The sequence below is a fragment of the Pantherophis guttatus genome, chromosome 6 (genome assembly GCF_059756535.1).
Source record: "Pantherophis guttatus breed Tessera chromosome 6, ASM5975653v1, whole genome shotgun sequence".
NCBI lineage: Eukaryota > Metazoa > Chordata > Lepidosauria > Squamata > Colubridae > Pantherophis > Pantherophis guttatus.
In genome coordinates, this window is record NC_142068.1 from 24,891,661 (window position 1) to 24,910,406 (window position 18,746).

The 18,746-nt window shown below is 36.6% G+C and overlaps 1 protein-coding gene across 5 annotated transcripts in view; it reads left to right on the forward strand.

Moving 5' to 3' along the window:
- The first annotated feature begins 1,894 nt into the window (after positions 1–1,894).
- VEPH1 (ventricular zone expressed PH domain containing 1) overlaps positions 1,895–18,746 on the forward strand; it is a 125,248-nt gene continuing 108,396 nt past the window's right edge. For 4 of the 5 annotated variants that reach the window (XM_034439138.3, XM_087872546.1, XM_087872547.1 and 1 more), the window contains exons 1-4: positions 1,895–2,075; positions 4,557–4,833; positions 14,779–14,994; positions 18,038–18,212. In XM_034439138.3, coding sequence (XP_034295029.2) covers positions 4,696–4,833; positions 14,779–14,994; positions 18,038–18,212 — 529 coding nt within the window. In that variant the 5' untranslated portion in view covers positions 1,895–2,075; positions 4,557–4,695. Of the gene's footprint in view, positions 2,076–4,556; positions 4,834–14,778; positions 14,995–18,037; positions 18,213–18,746 lie in introns of those variants that run through there. The other variant, XM_034439141.3, reaches the window with a different exon arrangement.

The window sequence follows — 18,746 nt, forward strand, 5'->3', positions numbered from 1 at the left end:
TGCTGGAAGAAGGAATAAGACAGCAAGAATGAGGGAGAATTCATCATTCCTTACTGTGATTTGGAACCTTAATTCTGATTGCCACACTGGTGAAGAAACCATTCCATTCTCTGATATAGCTTTACATGAAGTTGACCCATGCAGATGTAGAACAAAAGGTTCCTTCAAGATCTAAGACAGATAAAGTGAATATGTTCTCCTTAAGGCAAAGAAAATTCAACAGCAAGTTAAAGAATGCATTTTTTAAAAAAGACCTATCATGATGTCATAAAGGCAGATAAAATTCTTGTTCAGTTAATAAGAGGAGTTATTTTTGTTGCAAAAATGGGTATAAGTTAAGTATTAGGGGGAAGTTTGAATAAACCACATTTGGCAGTGCATTATAATTCTGGAATGTTCACCTTTGACTTCTTATGAAACAGTCTAGTGCAGACACATTTTTGTTGCTATAACTGCAAAAAAAAAATTTTTTTTTCTCTGCCCTATTACCTTGGGCAAAACCTTTCTGGAAGAATGAAGCTAGTATATGAAATAATGTTCTCTCTGCTATGAAGTTATAACAGATGGATAAACAAAATAAAAATAAAATAAAATAAAAACAAATAATTAAAATTTGGAATGTAGATTTGCATGCAAAGGGTTTTATCCTTTTCACAGCCTGAAACCTATCATAATGGCCGTAACAGATCATTTTTACTTTATCAGTTTCCTTTTTCTAGTTCTTGTAAGTGAGTGCCATATAGCTACAGGGGAATTGAGCTGAACAAAAATAAAACACAATAGATCACATCCAGCACCACTAGTCATAAAAAGAAACAAAATCTTGGTTTTGCTTTTGAATGTCCTCCCTTTTGTGTTTTAGGTTCCTGTTTCTTCTTATCCAACTAGTAACTTGATAGACAAAAAAGCATATGCATACACACATATATATTTATCTTTAAAAGAAGAATGATTTCATAGTGTATACAACATTTATTATTAATGTCATTAATTTCAAGATCTTATTTATAAATGTTTATAAGGGAAGGGTCTGAGTAACTTCAGGCACATTTTGTATTCCTAGCAAATTTATTATTTGGAGAAAATGGTCTTCTCCACAGTAGTTTCATTCATTTGGTTTCTTTAAAAAAACCGTAAAAACTCATTGGGGTGTCTCCCTAGGAGAGGATAGTTTTTCACCAACAGAGAGCACTCTTTCATCCACATAAAAACAAAATGCTCAAGTCGAAGACCTTTTGTAAAGTTTTGTTTCAGGAACAAAGGCATTCATTCAGATATAAGGCTTCTCTGCTTTTAGTTCTTTCTGGTCACCTGATCAAGCTCTTGGTAATTTTTAGGCTACTTTAGTCTGCATTCCTCAAATTCTTTATACTTGACCCTGTAATTAAGAGCTTCAGGTTCACTGCCTAAAACGTAGATTCTATAACTTTCCACTTCTTGTGCCCTCAAATGCAAGACTAATTCAACAATCAAAGCTGCACTCAACTCTGCGTCTCAAAACCAACCTTTTGCAGCTATACAAAAAAGTCTTCATGTGAACGCTGTGGAGTCATAATCAGGTAAAACGGAGGCTTGCCATTTGTGTGTATTCGCACAAGATTATTTTCTAATGGATGCTTGGCAATATAAACAAAGCACTTCTATTTGAATGTGATTTTTTTCTTTTCATACCACATAAATTATATGGTTTCTGATTTTGGTGACTGTTAAACTAGTCTATTGATATGTATTGTATTTATTATAATTGTGCTTGTTCCAAGCAAGTTGTATAATCATTTGTATGGATGATTGTTTGGTGTAAAAGTGGGGTTAAGGCTGGCAGATGCCCAATTATGACATAGTAAATGATAATTTGTTGGTAAAGGCATTTCTAGTCACTATAAGCATCACCACTGAGCATTTAAAATATTTTTGTACAAACAGCAAGTGAAACTAATGAAGAAACCATGTAAACTTATTTTCACACTTTTGCAGTCAAACCTCAAACTCAGGTGAAATACTATTTGGAGATTTGTAATGTGATCAATAGAAAAAAAGCTCTTGATGTGCCATCTGGAACCCAAGGATTACTTACTGTAAGTTTATGGCATTGATGAGGAATATGTGGCAGAATCTTTTTATACAGCATGTCTACCAAAAAGCCTTTTTTTTTTCTTTTTTAAATAATGGTAAATTATGAACACTATCTATCTTGTGCACAAAAAGTCAGGCAAAGAAGGGATAGAATTTTTAAAAAATAGTTTTATTCTTAGAGAAACTTTCTTGAGGAGCTTGAAAAAGAAGTATAGAAGCTAAGTTATTACAGTTATTCTTCTCCTGGGTTACCACTATTGTGCGGTAACAGCACGTTTCAGAAATCTTTACGAAGCATTTACCCACTTGAGAGTAGGCAAACATGTTAATTAACAATGAAATACACAACACAATACAGTTTACTGCATCTATCTCTTCCTAAGTGGGTACAAGCCAAATGTAAAATATGAGATAATACAATTCTAATGCACATTATACATACATCAGGACACAGATACAATTGGAGAGCAGATCACTTTATAATACTGAGCCCTATGGCACATATGCCACATGGCAAAAAATAGTTTTGCAGGAATTCAATCCAGTCCACAGAATATCTCTATTGTTTTATGTTCCATTAAACTCATTGCATCCTCCTATTTATTTTCCTACACTCCTATCTCACCCATGACTGAATACACGTCAGCCCTTTGAGGGTTGTTGTTATTTTAGGCTAAAGTATAGGCTACTTTGTGGATATAGGGTAGAATAACAAACTTGCAACCTGACAGTGTTTCCCTTTCTTTCTGTCTTATTCCAGAGAGAATCAAGGGAGGGCAAACTTAAATTTATTTTTTATGCTTTCTTGTTTTCCTGGACTAAGCCCATGTTTTGTTAAAGGCCTCAATGTAACTTCTCTAAAGCCATCTCTATGTTCACCCACTGTGTGTGTGTGTGTGTGTGTGTGTGTGTCTCTCTCTGTGTATCTCAGGGTAATACTGCATACATCTGATGAAGTGGACTTTTAGTCTCAGTAAAATAGGCCATAATAAGGTGATATAAACCTCCAACTGTTTTTGCTAAATTGATAAAAATACTTTCCTTTTCCAAGAAAGACTTTGAAGTTGTTCTGATTTCATGTTATCCTATGAAACCTGAATTTATTAGACCAGGGGTGTCAAACTCGCGACAACACATTGTCATCACGTGATGTATCACAACTTTTTTCTCCTTCACTAAACCGGGGTTGGGCGTGGCCAGCACATGACACATACGGCCTGCGGCCCGCGAGTTTGACACCCCTGCATTAGACTATTGTCATTAGTAGGGGTTACTTTGCTACACATCACAGATATAATCCAATGGAATTTACATTCCTTCATTTGCTCTCAAAGCATGTGGAACGCCTCTAGGACTACTACTGTGCTATGTTCACTTTTGTGAAAATCAGTGTCGCCACTAAATTAACCACTGTTATTCAGGTGTGAATATTTCAGGTAAAGTGAAGATGCTTTATTTACAGTTTTGCTCCAAAGCTTTACTATAAGTGCCCTTTCAAAAGTTATAGATTGTATAGCTAAGCATGCCTTCAAATGAGTTTGCCAATGGAATATTAAAATATTATACAGTATAACTCTTTTTTTAAAAAAAAAATGTAGCACAGGTAGTCCTCAACTTACAACCACAATTGGGACCAGAATTTCTAACTAAGCAAGATGCTAAGTAAGATTAATGAACCACACCCAATTTTATGATCTTTTGTGCTATGGTTGTTAAGTGAATCACTGCAGTTAAGTGAATCACATGGCCGTTAAGTGAATCTAGCATCCCCCCCATTCCCTTTGTTTATTGGAAACCAGCCAGAAAGGTCACGAATAGTGATCATATGAGCTCAGGACATTCCCGCTGCCATAAATACAAGTAGGTTGCCAAACGCCATATTCTGATCAAATGACCAGGGGATGCTGTAACAGTCATAAGTGTGAGGAGCAGTCAAAAGTCACTTTTTTCAGTGCTACTATAACTTAGAAGAATTGCTAAATGAATGATTGTACGTTGAGGACTTCCTATAGTTTACAAGCCAGTATTTATTTATTTATTTGTTTGTTTGTTTAGACTTATATGCCGCCCTTTCTCCGAGAGGACTCAGGCAGGCTCACAACAATAAAACAGAAAAATAAAACAGAAACTCCGGGTTAAAAGTTACACATAAAATCCCTAAAATCAATTAAAATCCATTTTAAATCCATTTAAAAAGCCCCATCAGTATCAGGGTGAAATTCAGCACTTTCTGACAGGTTCTGGAGAACTGGTAGCGGAAATTTTGAGTAGTTTGGAGAACCAGCAAATACCACCTCTGGCTGGCCCCAGAGTGGGGAGGGAATGGGGATTTTGCAGTATCCTTCCTCTGCCATGCCCACCAAGCCACGCCCACCAAGTCGCATCATGCCCACCAAGCTATGCCCACAGAACCGATAGTAAAAAAAAATTAATTTCACCACTGATTAGTATGTGTTGTTAATGAGGTCCTTTGTTTTCCTCAGCTCATGGCCAAAAAGGTCTCAAGATTTGAAGAAACATTTATAGAAAAGGAATACCTGACGTGTTATGGATTTATATGTCACTAACCTTAACTGAAAGAAGTGTCACATACCAGATTCGGTCTCATGGGCAGAATCAACTATGCACCATCTTCTAAGACTTGTTTTGGAACAAAAAGATCTTTCACGTGCTGGGGAACTCTTTTCTTTGGACGATTCTGAAATAGAAGGATGCCTATCCGAAGCCCTTGAACAAATCAAACTAATTAGTTCATCTCCTGTAAGTAGAACTTTTCGTATTCTTTGCAATGCAGAATATGGGTTAGAAAATCTGTGTAAGCCGCCTTGTATGAGTAGGTGGCAATATAAATTTAAATAAATGAATGAATGAATGAATGGATGGATGGATGGATGAATGAATGAATGAATGAATGAATGAATGAATGAATGAATAAAGAGTTAGCTGCAGAAGCTCAAGAAAATAAATTACAAATAAATTACAAATTGTAGCCTCAGTAAAGTTGGGAGCAGTTCAGAGGTGGGTTTCATCACGTTCTGACCAGTTCTGGAGAACCAGTAGTGGAAATTTTGAGTAGTTCAGAGTAGTAAAAATTCTGACTGGCCCCGCCCCCATCTATTCTCTGCCTCCCAAGTCCCAGCTGATCGGGAGGAAATGGGGATTTTGCAGTATCCTTCCCCTTGATTGGGGAGGGAATGGAGATTTTTTTTTTAAATTTGATTTATATGCCGCCCTTCTCCGGAGACTCAGGGTGGCTTACAATGCGTTAAGCAATAGCCTTCATACTTTTGTATATTTATACAAAGTCAGCTTATTGCCCCCACAAATGGGATCCTCAATTTACCTACCTTAGAAAGGATGGAAGGCTGAATCAACCTTGAGCCTGGTGAGATTCGAACTTACAGTAATTGCAGACAGCTGGTGTTAATCACAATGCTATCAATCTGCTGAGCCACCAGGCCCTTACTCCTTCCCTGGAGTGGGGTGAGAATGGAGATTTTACAGTATCTTTCCCCTGCCACACCCACCAAGCTACGCCCACCAAGCCACACCCACAGAACTGGTAGTAAAAAAATTTGAAACCCACCACTGGAGCAGCTATGATTACTTTTCAGAAAGTTTGGGAAGGTAGCATATCAGTTGTGTCAGTGCCTGAAACTAAAATCAGCAGGAAGCAAAATTATTTGAAAATATTTTCTGTTTGTTCAAATCGGAGTCGCCTCGAACCATAAGAAAAGCAACAAATCCCAAAGGTGCTTTTTCAAGAGGAAACTGGATTTTCTGGGTTTTCATTGAAGACGTTTTGCTTCTCATCCAAGAAGCTTCTTCAGCTCTGACTTGATGGTGGGGAATGGAAGGATTTATATTCCTTGCAGACAGCTGGTCATTTGCATTCTTTTAGAGAATCATTAAGGTCACTTGGAGATTTAGCAGGGTCATCAGGGTCACCTGAGTGGTACAAATGGGTGTGGAGCCTTTTTGTAACTGTTGAAAGGACTGTGTTGTAGACTGGAGATAGAGGATATCATATCCCTCCCCCTCTGTTTAGAGAAGGCAGTTCAGTTTTGACATAGATGGCTTCTTTGACCCCTCTTTCAAACCAGAGTCCTCTCTGTGAAAAATGTGTCCAGACTTTGCTGTCTTCAAAAGAGTAGGCTTTGTTTTTTAAATGCAGATGGACTGCTGAATCTAGTCCTGATGGGTTTGTTCCAGGGGTGGATTCTACTTACCTTTACTACCAGTTTGCAACGGGAGCACCAACACTTCTGCGCATGCACAGATTATGACATCCAGATGGGTGGGCGGAGCCTCCCGACCCTTTTACTACCAGTTCTCAAGAACCGGACCCCAGTGGTTTGTTCTCCTATGTTGTGCCATGTGTTTATGAAGTGGTTAATCCAGTCAGAGATGGAAACCAGAAAATCCAATTGCCTCTTGAAGAAACACTTTTGGGACAACCATGACCTGGATGGCTAAGAATCTCCATAGATAAAAGCACCAAGTAAATTTGATAAATAATGAATAAATCAATCATTCTATAATTATTCTTTAGAACCTTTTTGTTGAAGTCGTGAATGTAATAATAATTCCTTGTTTTTAGGCAATAAGTGAAAAGCAAAACAATATTGAGTGATTGCAAGGATAGCAGAATGTGTCAATAACATTTAGAAATCAGGTATCATACAAAACATTTCATTGTTTAGGAAAAATATTTTTCATACAAAATACCCTTGGTATCCGGCCTTTAAACTCAAATATTAAATACATCTTAATGTTTCTTGTGCTAAAGGCATATGGCCCAAGTATATGCAACTGCTAGATGACACATGAATTATACTAGTCTTCAGATTTATGCATCTTAGAATTTATTATTATTGAGAAATTTGGCAGACTGGCCAAAAATTATCTAATATGAATCACATGCACCTAGGATTTGTATCTTTGACTGGATGGCTTATAACCTGACTTGAAAACAATACATTTTGAAGCACAGTAGAAGAAAACAAGACATTCTGCATTTCTTGGCCAGTGTTAAAGAATATTAAAATGATGCCCGTGATGAGCATTTATTGATTTTCTCGAGAGGTTTACAGGATAATATATGTTCTAAGAATAGTTACTTACCAAGCATCCCTTGTTTTGAATTCTTTCTTTCAAAAGTATGCCCCACTCAGGTACACACGTTTGCGTGGGTGCACACACACAGACACACACACACACACAAAATCCCTTTCAAATTTCAGCAGGAAACCTTTGGTAACTTTGAAATATATGTGTGGAATAATGAATCAATCTAAGTGTCTTAGCTCATTGGTACCACTACCACTGTTGAATTCAGTATTATTATAGAACATCAGACAATGTGGAGAAAACATTTGCCATTAGTTTCCACTTGAGGGCAGCAATAATGCATAACTGAGCTAAAACAACTTTTAAAATGATTTAAATGTTCAGAATGGTGAACATTTCACAGAATAGAATGCAAACTTAATAGCAAATCTATGCATTCTTCAATATCTCACAACTGAGAAACATTTTTAAAAGGAATAGCATTCAGATTGCCGACATAGACTAGAACAAATACAGCAATGAGTATTAAGGCTCACTGTTTCTAATGAGAATGTGTGGTTTGGGAAAAAGGAAGGAGTGTAAGTGGGCCGTTCTTTTAAGGCATGTGGAGAAAAGCTAGGAAAATTTGGAGAGTGAGCTTTGGGAATAGGAGCAATGTCAGTAAGACAGAAAGGAAAGGGAAAGAGAAGAGGGATTTGTGAAAAAGTAAAACTATTATTCTTGTAAATAAGCAAGTGTTGTTGATATTCCTCCGACAAAAAACAACTTGTACTAATTAATCTTATTATATTGGGTTAGATAGAGGTATTCCTTCACTTATTATAATAATTGAGCCTGGAATTATGGTTGAAAATTGTTGCAGTTGTAAGTCACCCACTCACTGGGAATAATTTTCTGGCCTTTTTCATGGCAGTTGTTAAGCAAATGCTGCTGTCCCATTAAGAAAATGTGGAGGTCATTAAGGAAATGACATGATCATCAAGTGAACCCATTCATGTGATTGGATTTTTTGTTTTTTGCTGGAAACTGAAAAAATGCTGGAAACTGGCAAAAAAAATTATCACAAATTGCAAGGACATGACTGTGGAATGCCGTGACAGTTTGTAAAGCTGACCCACCCAATATGTGGTCACGTGACCATAGAGGGTGTGACATGATCACTTATGACAGCTAGGGATGCTTTATGGGCCATAAAGCATTCCATTACATGGCTGTCATAACTTTGAACAATCATAAAATGGCCAGTCGCTAAGCGAGGACTACCTGATAAGTTCTAATTGTTTATAATCAAATGAATTTTAAAAAGAAACCATATGTGCCCCCTTAAATTCCAAAATATTATGCTAAGATCTTATTAAGAGAGAAGGTAAAATCAGCAGCGAGTTTTTAAATTATATTTACATAGACCCATAGCAAAGTGGAATAGAATTATGCCATTTCCACCTTAAGAAATCTAGTTTCTTCATGGGCACGATCAGTTATGATCAATGATGAATGGTGTAGATATATATGGTGCAGATAAATATCAAATATGACGTTCAGCCAAGGACTAGGGGATTCCTCCCTCCTTCCCATAGAGCAACTGAAGGAAATACTTTTTTCTATAGCTAAATTATATAATTCATTACTTCAGGATATTGTGGTGGGTGCTGACTTAGGTGGTTCTAAAGATTAGGTAATGCTTCCAGATGTGACACACTTTTCAGGAATTGATGCACTGTGGTTGAGATTTGGGAATAGGGTCAGACTCAGGCAGAGGCAAAGCAAATCCAATAAGCAGCTTTCTTTTTCTTTCTTTTTTTAGTACTAGACATTTTACAAAATACAGCATTTGATTTGTCCAACAACTGAAGATCCAGTTTTGTTTGTAGTTAGATAATTTTTCTAAGCTTTAAAGTCTTTAAAATCACACCAGTAATCTAATTACTCTTGTATCAGAGGTGGGTTTCAGCAGGTTCTGACCAGTTCTGGAGAATCGGTAGTGGAAATTTTGAGTAGTTCAGAGAACCGGTAAATACCACCTCTGACTGTCTCTACCCCCATCTATTCTCTGCCTCCCGAGTTCCAGCTGATCAGGAGGAAATGGGAATTTTGCAGTAACCTTCCCCTGGAGAGGGGTGGGAATGGATATTTTACAGTATCCTTCCCCTGCCACACCCACCAAGCCATGCCCACAGAACCGGTAGTAAAAAAATTTGAATCCCACCACAGTCTTGTACAATTATATTTTTTTTCCATTTGAAAATCTTATTGTATTTCTTCAGCAATCCCCCACACCTTAGACTAAGGTTCCTATCTCACAGTATGAAATTTATGCTGCTGTTCCCAGCCAACTTTCCCCAAAGTCACTTGCAACTATGCAGAAGATGGAATGTGTGGTCTGGTGCTTGGGCCTACTGTTGGATGGAATGTTGGAGAATCTAGTAGATACCTTCCCACTGTTAATACAATACTTTGGAAAGGATGTTATTTCTAAAGACCTACTTCTTGAGGCTGCTGTCACTGGCCAATTTTCTGGATTACCAACATTCCAGATTTAATTTCTGGAGAAACTGTCATTGTTCTGAGCATCTACTTGTACTTAGCGTTCCCTCATGTTCTTGAGGTGTGCCTTCTGTTGTGACCCATTCTCCATTCTTCATTGCTTGTATACTCCTCAGACAGCTTTGGGGGTTCAGTTATCCCTCACTTCTTCCTTCAGCTATCTTGTTTCATTTGTCTTCTTTCACAAAAGGACTGGTTTGTCTGACAGTCCAGGGTAGAATCCTTTAAACTGAAACAGACAGAGGGGTACAGCTAATTCTCCTGTAGTTCTTTTTTCTTTTTGGATATCCAGATATTTTAATTTTAAAAAAAATATTTAAATTAGGTTAATAAATACATTTTCCAAAATAATCATAATATCCCTTTGGTAAGAATCTGGCTATTTTGGAAACATTGGATTAGACTGTCCCTTTCATTCTGATTTAACAATCTGATTTACATAGACTTATCATAAATGACAAGTGATAAATTATTTTTTAGTGCAGCAATAGAAAACTTAAATTACTGTATAGTCTTTGAACTGAATTCATTTTTTGTATAAAAACAAATAAGTATAGAAGTTCAAGCACAGAAAGGAAGGACAAGGGAATCAAATTATTATATTTACTTGGTTCATTATTTTCAATTTCAGTTGTCCAACACACAGTTTAGAGTTGGAAGGGTCCTCAGAGATAATCCAATCCATACCTCTCATCCATGCAGGATACACTTGAGTATCTCTGATATCCAACCCCTGTCTAAAGATCTCTAGTGAAGGAGAACACATGTCATGATGGAGAATGCAACATATCATGACACATACTTTTTCTTCCTGTCATAGACAGTCTTTCTAATTAATTTTAGATCCAAATTGCTAGTGAGATCAGGCTACAATAAAATTGGAAACTCCTTTGCTATTGGCAGCCAAACAGTTGCCAAGTTTCTATATTGCTGCTAGTATTTTCTGTCCAGTTGGAAAATGTTCTCCACACTTAATACTTCAGGGTGTGGAGACTAGGGTGGTTTATATAATATTTACAAGTGGGGCTTCAGTTCTATCAGGACCAGCTGGACTGCTTTCACTCTCAGAATGGCCCTAGGTCTCTCACTGTTTAACCGCATTCACTTTTCTCTCTCACAGCACCATGACAAATTCTGTGTCAAACCTCCTGATAAAACCTTTAAACTAGATACGTTTCAGAGCCTGCTTCCTGTAACATAATGGATGGAAATATTTCTGGAGCTGAGATGGTACATCATTACTGTTAGCAATGACCAAGGATCTGGATTAAGTCTCTTCAATAAAGCACTTTCATCCTGCAGCAACATAATGTTTGTAATGGTCCACAGAACATCATAAATTAGACCACTTGGTGGTAATTGATAACTATGAGTACAATTTCTATGATTTGTTCCTTTTGTTCTTTAGAAAACTAATATACATAATCTCATAAATATTTGTATAAGAAACAATTAGTGCTCAAATGAACCAAATTCGAGTACAAGAGCCAGCAGGTTATATTATGGAGTCCATGTCCATCAATCTTTAACCTCTAAAATTAGCTAATCCCAAGCTTGGTTCCATCAAGAACCTGTATACTCATTATTAAATGCCTCATGTTCCAGCAAGCCCTTGTAACTCCTTGCAGAGTTAGAATGAGTTTCTGAAAAGATGTGTTGTTAAACATTGGACTAAATGCCAGCCATTGTAATTCTCAGCAGAGGAAGTACAGTCAGAATAGGTCTATCTTTGGAAAGTTGCCTAACTCCTGGGTTTTTACTGAAATGCTGATCATCCTGTCTTATTCTTGATTGTAAACCAGTGTACATTTCTTGTCTTGTCTAACCATGTTATCACAGGACCAAGGATTAGCTTCATTCTGCATATTGTAAGAATCTCAACAATCAAGATAAGTCAGGGTGGTGCAGCAATTACTGATTTCCATAATTTGAAATTATGGTACAATTTTTGCCTCTTTTCAACCAGAAATCTAGAATCAAAGTCAAAGAATAAAAATGCCTTCTCTTTTCTCTTAATGAACAAAGACTGTTTAACCACAGTAAATGGTGGTCAATCTGCAGGCACTTCAGCCTTCTCAGCTCTATTACTAGATTACAGCCTTCTCTATTGAAGTAGAAACTGACCTTTACTTTAATAAGCCACAGAGCAGCAGAAATGGTTGTGTGTTAGGATTACCAGTAGAGAAAAACGACCAGCATCAACAGGGTAAATGTAAGCAAAGGAATCGTGCATAGTACCATCCAAAATGGAATTTAGCCTTAGGGGAAATGGCTTCATCAGAAATCAAGCAAGACTGAACATATCCAAAATAAAATCAGATCTCAAAAGCACTAATTACTTATTGCCCTTAGATGTTTATATGGATTCCAGAAAGAATTACAATTTGTAATCTGTGAGCTTCAGGTTTTTCCTTCCACTCAGTCTGTTCTGCTCCCAGGAAGATTCAAAAAACAAAAAAACTTCCAGAAAACTCCTTCCTATATATTTCACCAATGGTGGAGAGGGCAACAATCCAGAATTTAAGCAAATATCCCCCCTTGTTTTCTTAGTGGGAGAAGGAATTACGTTACAGTTACTTATAAGGGTGTTCTGTTCTAAAAGCGATCCCTGAAATATGAACTGCTAGAGGTGCTTCATACATAAAGATACTCACATAAAGATACTCACTCAATATTGAAATTCCTTGCTTCTTATCTTTTTCTAAAGATGGAATTACATGAACTTTATACATTATTAATTTGCTTATTTAACTCTTAAAACCTTTAGGAAAATTCTCACGGTAGTTTAATTAGAATAGAAATTCAAAAAGGTTAAATTAGAAGAAAAAACAGCAGTAATAAAGATGAATACAAATGAAAGAAGGAAGATCTTTTAAAATGCATACTTTTAAAAAGGTAAAGATTCTGACACAGAAAAAATAGTATTTAATGTTAAGACAGTAAAAGGATAAATAAACCAGTGGTGGGTTGCTCCCGGTTTGGACCGGTTCTATAGAACCGGTAGTAAAACCGATTGGAGGCTCCGCCCACTGATCCTGACGTCATCGGGAAGCTTCTGCGCATGCGCGCGTGGCCCCATTACGAACTGGTAGTAAAGGTAAGTAGAACCCACCCCTAAAATAAACCCTCCTGACCTTCCATAAGAGCCTAAAGACTTGACTCTGGCTTGAGGCTCCAATGGGGGAGCATCACAATGGAGATGGTTGGTTGATTAACCACAGATCCCACCTTCCCTCCTAACCTGCTCCCGCTTTCCCATCTTTTAATTGGGTCACTATACTTGGCTGTGTGTTGTATCCTATTTATGTTTTTATCTCTGCAAACTTTTCATTTTTTATGATTGTAAGCTACCCAGAGTTTCCCTTTGGTAAGATGAGCAGGCAATAAATTTTATAATAAACAAACAAACAAATAAATATTCTCCCTCAACAACAGCAGCTGAGATGATATTAAAACATGCTAACGTTAGTGCTCTTCAGAGTTTAGGAAGAGTTATTTAAGTGTTTTGCCACTGTAATTATAATTACCATATTTTTCAGAGTATAAAACGCACCGGAGTATAAGAGGCAGCTTAGTTTATAGGGAGGAAAATAGGGAAAAAAAATCTGCCTACCAGATATTCATCTGGCTAGCATCCTTAGTCTGGTAAGCTTCAGCACATTAGTTTGCTGGTTTTTATCCTCTGCTTGGGGATAAAAAACAGCTTCGAAAGCACAACTGATATTTGGAGAGAGAAGCAATGAGAAAAGCAGACAAACCACGGAGGTCACTTCACTCACTAGTGCCTCATTAGGGCTGAAAAAAACTTCACAGCTGAGAGTCGGAGGGAGCGGGGGAAGATCGCTTCACTGAAAAAAAGCTTCTAAAGCACATCTGAGAGAGGTAGATCTAGCACCTTCTTAGGGCTGAAAAAAGGCTTCGAAAAAGCTACATTCGGAGTATAAGACGCACCCAAATTTTCAGCCTCTTTTAGGGAAGAAAAAAGTGTGTCTTATACTCTGAAAAATACGGTACATTTTATATATGTATATGTGTATGAATGTATGTATGTGTATGTATGTATGTATGTGTATATATATGTATATATATATGTATATATATATAATTACAATGTAATTATAAAAATAATGGATGGAAACTGATCAAGGAGAGATTCAACCTAGAAATGAGGAGAAACTTTCTGACAGTGAGAATAATCAACCAATGGAACAGCTTGGCTTTGGAAGTTGTGGGAGCTTCATCACTTGAGACTTTCAAGAAAAGATTGGACTGCCATTTGTCAGAAATGGTGTAGGGTCTCTTGCTTGAGCGGGGGGTTGGACTAGATGACCTATAAGGTCCCTTTCAACTCTGTTAATCTGTTAAATCTGTTAAACAAAGGGGCATGGCTATTTAGAAACATAGCCCTGTTAGAACAAATTGATCCAATTGAGCAGGTTATTTCAATGCAGTAGTTGCTCAAACATGAAGGGATGCGGTGGCTCAGTGGCTAAGATGCTGAGCTTGTCGATTGAAAGGTCGGCAGTTCAGTGGTTCGAATCCCTAATGCCACATAACGGGGTGAGCTCCCGTTACTTGTCTCAGCTTCTGCCAACCTAGCAGTTCAGAAGCACGTAAAAAAGGCAAGTAGAAAAATAGGGACCACTTTTGGTGGGAAGGTAACAGCATTCTGTGTGCCTTTGGCATTTAGTCATGCCGGCCACATGACCATGGAGACGTGATTGGACAGCACTGGCTCTTCGGCTTTGAAATGGAAATGAGCACCGCCCCCTAGAGTCGGGAAATCACTAGCATATATGTGCGAGGGGAACCTTTACCTTTACCTTAATTTCATCGTGTGCTGGGTTTGGCATAACTATGAAACACCCTGGCCAAATGTTTGAAATTTTTAACACGTTTTAAAGTGTGCAAATTAAGATCTTGGTTTTAGTGTAGTCTAGTCAAGTGCTTTCAGTCACAATGAACCAGCTTCGCTGCCAGTCTAAATGCTAGGCAATGTCTTTGTGTGAATAAACACCTTCCTCCAGGTATGGTCTTTGGGACAGATATCTAGGAGAGTCTCCAACTGCTATCATATTTTATCTCAATCAGGACTACCAGACGAATGACAACAACCAAGCAGTTGTGGAGATTTGTATCACTCGAATTACTTCAGCCATCAGGGAGACAGAATCCATCGAGAAGCATGGAAAAGCTCTTATTGATCTCTGGGAGTCATGTTTAGAGCACAATCTGAAACCTTTTTGTAAAGATGAAGACACACCGCATGCAAAGATTGCCTCTGATATTATGAGCTGCATTTTGCAGGTGAGGCTGTTTTGCCTGATAATGTACCTTTTTGAGGGTATCTTGATTGGTTCTTTTTTGTAATAGAATTGTACACAAACAGTCTCCCCCAAATTTATAGTAGAAAAGTTGGATGGATGATTTTTTTCAATTTTTTTCCCCAAGGGACAGAGAAATTATGTTATCCAATTTATCATGGATAAGATTCGTTTTGTGGTTACAGTAGTAAATATGCTGAAAAAGGAGGATGGGAGAAGTTCCCTCGATACATTTCCTTGATATAGAAAGGAAGCACGAGAAAATCATAAAAAAGGCAAGAACTTCACATCGACCACCTGGCCACCATATAGCAAAATAAGTACAAGGATACTTCATCCATGAGAAATCCTCTGAAATGTTCTTCTCCTTTGGAAGAATGTCTTCCTTTAATTAGATTTCATGAAAAGTACTTTCTTGGATTGTGCTCTGCATTATAGTCTGAAGTAGAAAAAAGAGTTTTAGATATGAAAATATATCTCTTGATTTCCCCTTAAAGATCCTGCAACTTTTTCATAGACTAGTCATGTGATTTCTCAAAAAATGTGGGTTAAGTTAAGGAGCAAATATTGGTGCTATCTCAACTGAAATGCATATTTTTCTGAGGTTGTGTGGCTACTGTGAAATCCTGGGGCAAAAATGCAGCCGATCCAATTCCTATCCATGCCTCCTGTTAAGCACCTTTTCAACTTCAGAGCCAAAGCACTGGACATTCCTGCTATTTGGAAAACATTCTGAATACAGGTAGTCCTTGACTTACAATAGTTCATTTAGTGATCATTCAAAGTTACAATAGCACTGAAAAAAGTGACTTATGACCGTTTTTACACTTACAACTTTTTCAGCATTCCCATGATCATGTGATCAAAATTCAGATGCTAGGCAACTGGTTCATACTTATGACCATTTCAGCATCCTGGGGTGATGCGATCGATCCCCTTTTGCAACCTTCTGACAAGCAAAGTCAATGGGGAAGCCAGATTCACTTAACAACCAGGTTACTAACTTATCAACTGCAGTGATTCACTTAACAACTGTGGCAAGAAATGTTATAAAATGAGACAAAATTTACTTAACAAATGTCTCACTTAACAACAGAAATGTGGAGCTCAATTGTGGTCATAAGTCAAGGACTACCTGGACTACTTTGTAAATATGTGTTCAAAATAATATTTATTTTAAGTGGTCAAATATATTTCAGATTAATAATTTTCTGCTATGTGTTTGAAAATTCAGAAATTGGCAAGCAGAACTATATATGTGTCAATGAAAATGTCATCCCTATGCTCAATTCTTCCAAACTATGATGTATAAGAATTTTTACCTATGACTTCATACCATTAAGTTGTGCATGGTCCCCTTTATGTTTCATAAACATAACAACATAGCTTGATAACTAGCCTTGGAGTAAATTTTACTGCACATTTTGCAGGTTTAAGTGGAATATTCAGCACAGAGGCACTGTTTTGATGATATTTCAATTAAGATAAGTTTCTGGAGTCAAATTATTTAACCACAGCTTCTAATTAAACTCTATTATATGATAAGAAAGGAAGCAAAATCTATACACCAGGTCATGTACGTTTTTACACCAATTGATACATTTAACATTGCAAAACTGGGATAATTTGAAAAAAGGGCAAATTCCACTACATATCACTAAAGATTAGCAGTAAGGTAATATAATTAGAACCCAAAATAATTTCTTTGTTCATTTGGACAACAAGACATGAAACTGAATCAAAAATGCATGTTTATTTATTAAACGTGAACTTGTATTAACTAGAAAGTCTTTTTTTAGGCATTATATTCATAGTAATATTTAGTTGTCCATCTAAATTGAGAACTATAGCTAATTTTAAACCTGTCATTACTAAAGTTATTCATAATGGGATTTTTGGGGGGTGGGCGTGGGCTCTGCTGGTTAGTTCAGAAGTCATACTAAAGGTTTATTTATCTTAAACTAATATTAATCATATGAAAATCATATTAATCTATTTTCATTCAGAAGGAAACACCATATAATTAGAACCTGGTTCATATCAATGGAATGCCATCTAAAACTCCTCAAGGCTCAATTATTTTTATTTCAGCTTCAGAACTCTAGGATCAGGTCCAAGTATGCATTTTAAACAAATGTTAAAATCTAGGCCCTAAACAGATGTTGATTTTCAAAACAGTAGTTCTTTAATAAGTAGAACAAGGCTCCATTGTCTTCATTTTACTGTAAAGACTCTTTTGATGAAGATATATTAACTACCATCAAATCAATTATACTTGATGAAAATATATGTGATCAAAATTTTACCTCAGTTTTGTTAGGTTGTCTATATTTATAATGTTATTGCTGGTATATTAAAGTAGAACATAGAAAACTCATGACCAGTTGGAAGTGTACTAAAAAAATAAGCCAGAGGAAACTTAAAAATCCAGGAAAGAACAAAATAAACCCGTAGCTTTAAGATGGTTTCACATATCAGGCTAGGCTACAGTTCAGTTTGTTTGTAGTCTAATCTTAGTATGGTTGAGTACAAACTCAACCAATGTGCCTTGTTAATCATGATTTATGATTTGGGTATAGTGTGAATCCAGGCAAATACATCTTTCTCTTTTAGTGCTTCCTTTTCTTAACCACATTCCTTAAAGTATCTTGTGGTCAACTCCTTTGTTAGGCTCCTTGTCAAATGAAAAATCTTGATCCAACTGACTTGTTCACTATTACACTTAGAGACAGATTCTTTATTTTGTTTATTTATTAAATTTATATGCCACCCATCTCACTATCCAAAGTGACTCTTCGTAAATATGAAATTTATATTTCATCATTTAAGCGATAGAAAAACATGACATTCCACAGTACGCCTTTACGTTTATATTTCATTGTAGTAAAGGTAATTCAAAATAGTTTGTTTCTACACACCTGATGAAAATTCATGATATTTTCAGATGCAATAATAAGAACACCAAAGTGAATGTGCGTGCAATAATTTGTAACTCTATTTTTGTTCTCTTTCCCTCCCCCCCAAAGAATTATAATCGCCCTCCCATCATAGCATTGGCTGTCCCAGTGGCAGTGAAGTTTCTCCAGAGAGGTAACAAAGAATTGTGCAGGAATTTATCCAGTTACCTCTCACTTGCTGCAATCAGTAAAGCAGAGCTTCTTGTGGAACACACAGAAAGTATTGTAAAAAGTATCCTGCAAGGTAAGAAATATCTATACAGTACATTTTGTGTTTGATTTATATGCTTCTACTTCATAAGAATTTCCACATCTTTGTTAAAAAATTGTTTAATTAAATTGAGGGTGACTTCAAACGTTGTATGCTATACGTTTCTTTTTGGGATAGGGGCCAATCAGTGCTCTTGACATCTGTATGGGGTCAGGTGGTCCAGTTATAGTGACTTCCTATATAACTAGAATGTTCCTTAGAAGTATTTAAAGGACAATACAAATGAGCAATAATTGTTCATTAAACTGTGATTTAAACAATCAATCAAAGTTTATTTACACCCCAATTTGATGATTGAAGTAAAACTAAATTTTCACTAGTAACAATGCCCATCTCACTTATTATTTCAATCTACTATCTGATAGATCACTACCACCACCACCATCATAATAATCTTATTCCATATGAAAACTTATAAATGTGCAAAACAGCTAAAGTTAACCTTAGCCCTTCCCAATCATTTTTCTTAATTTTTTTGACTTTAATCCATTTAAACTTAATCGTTAA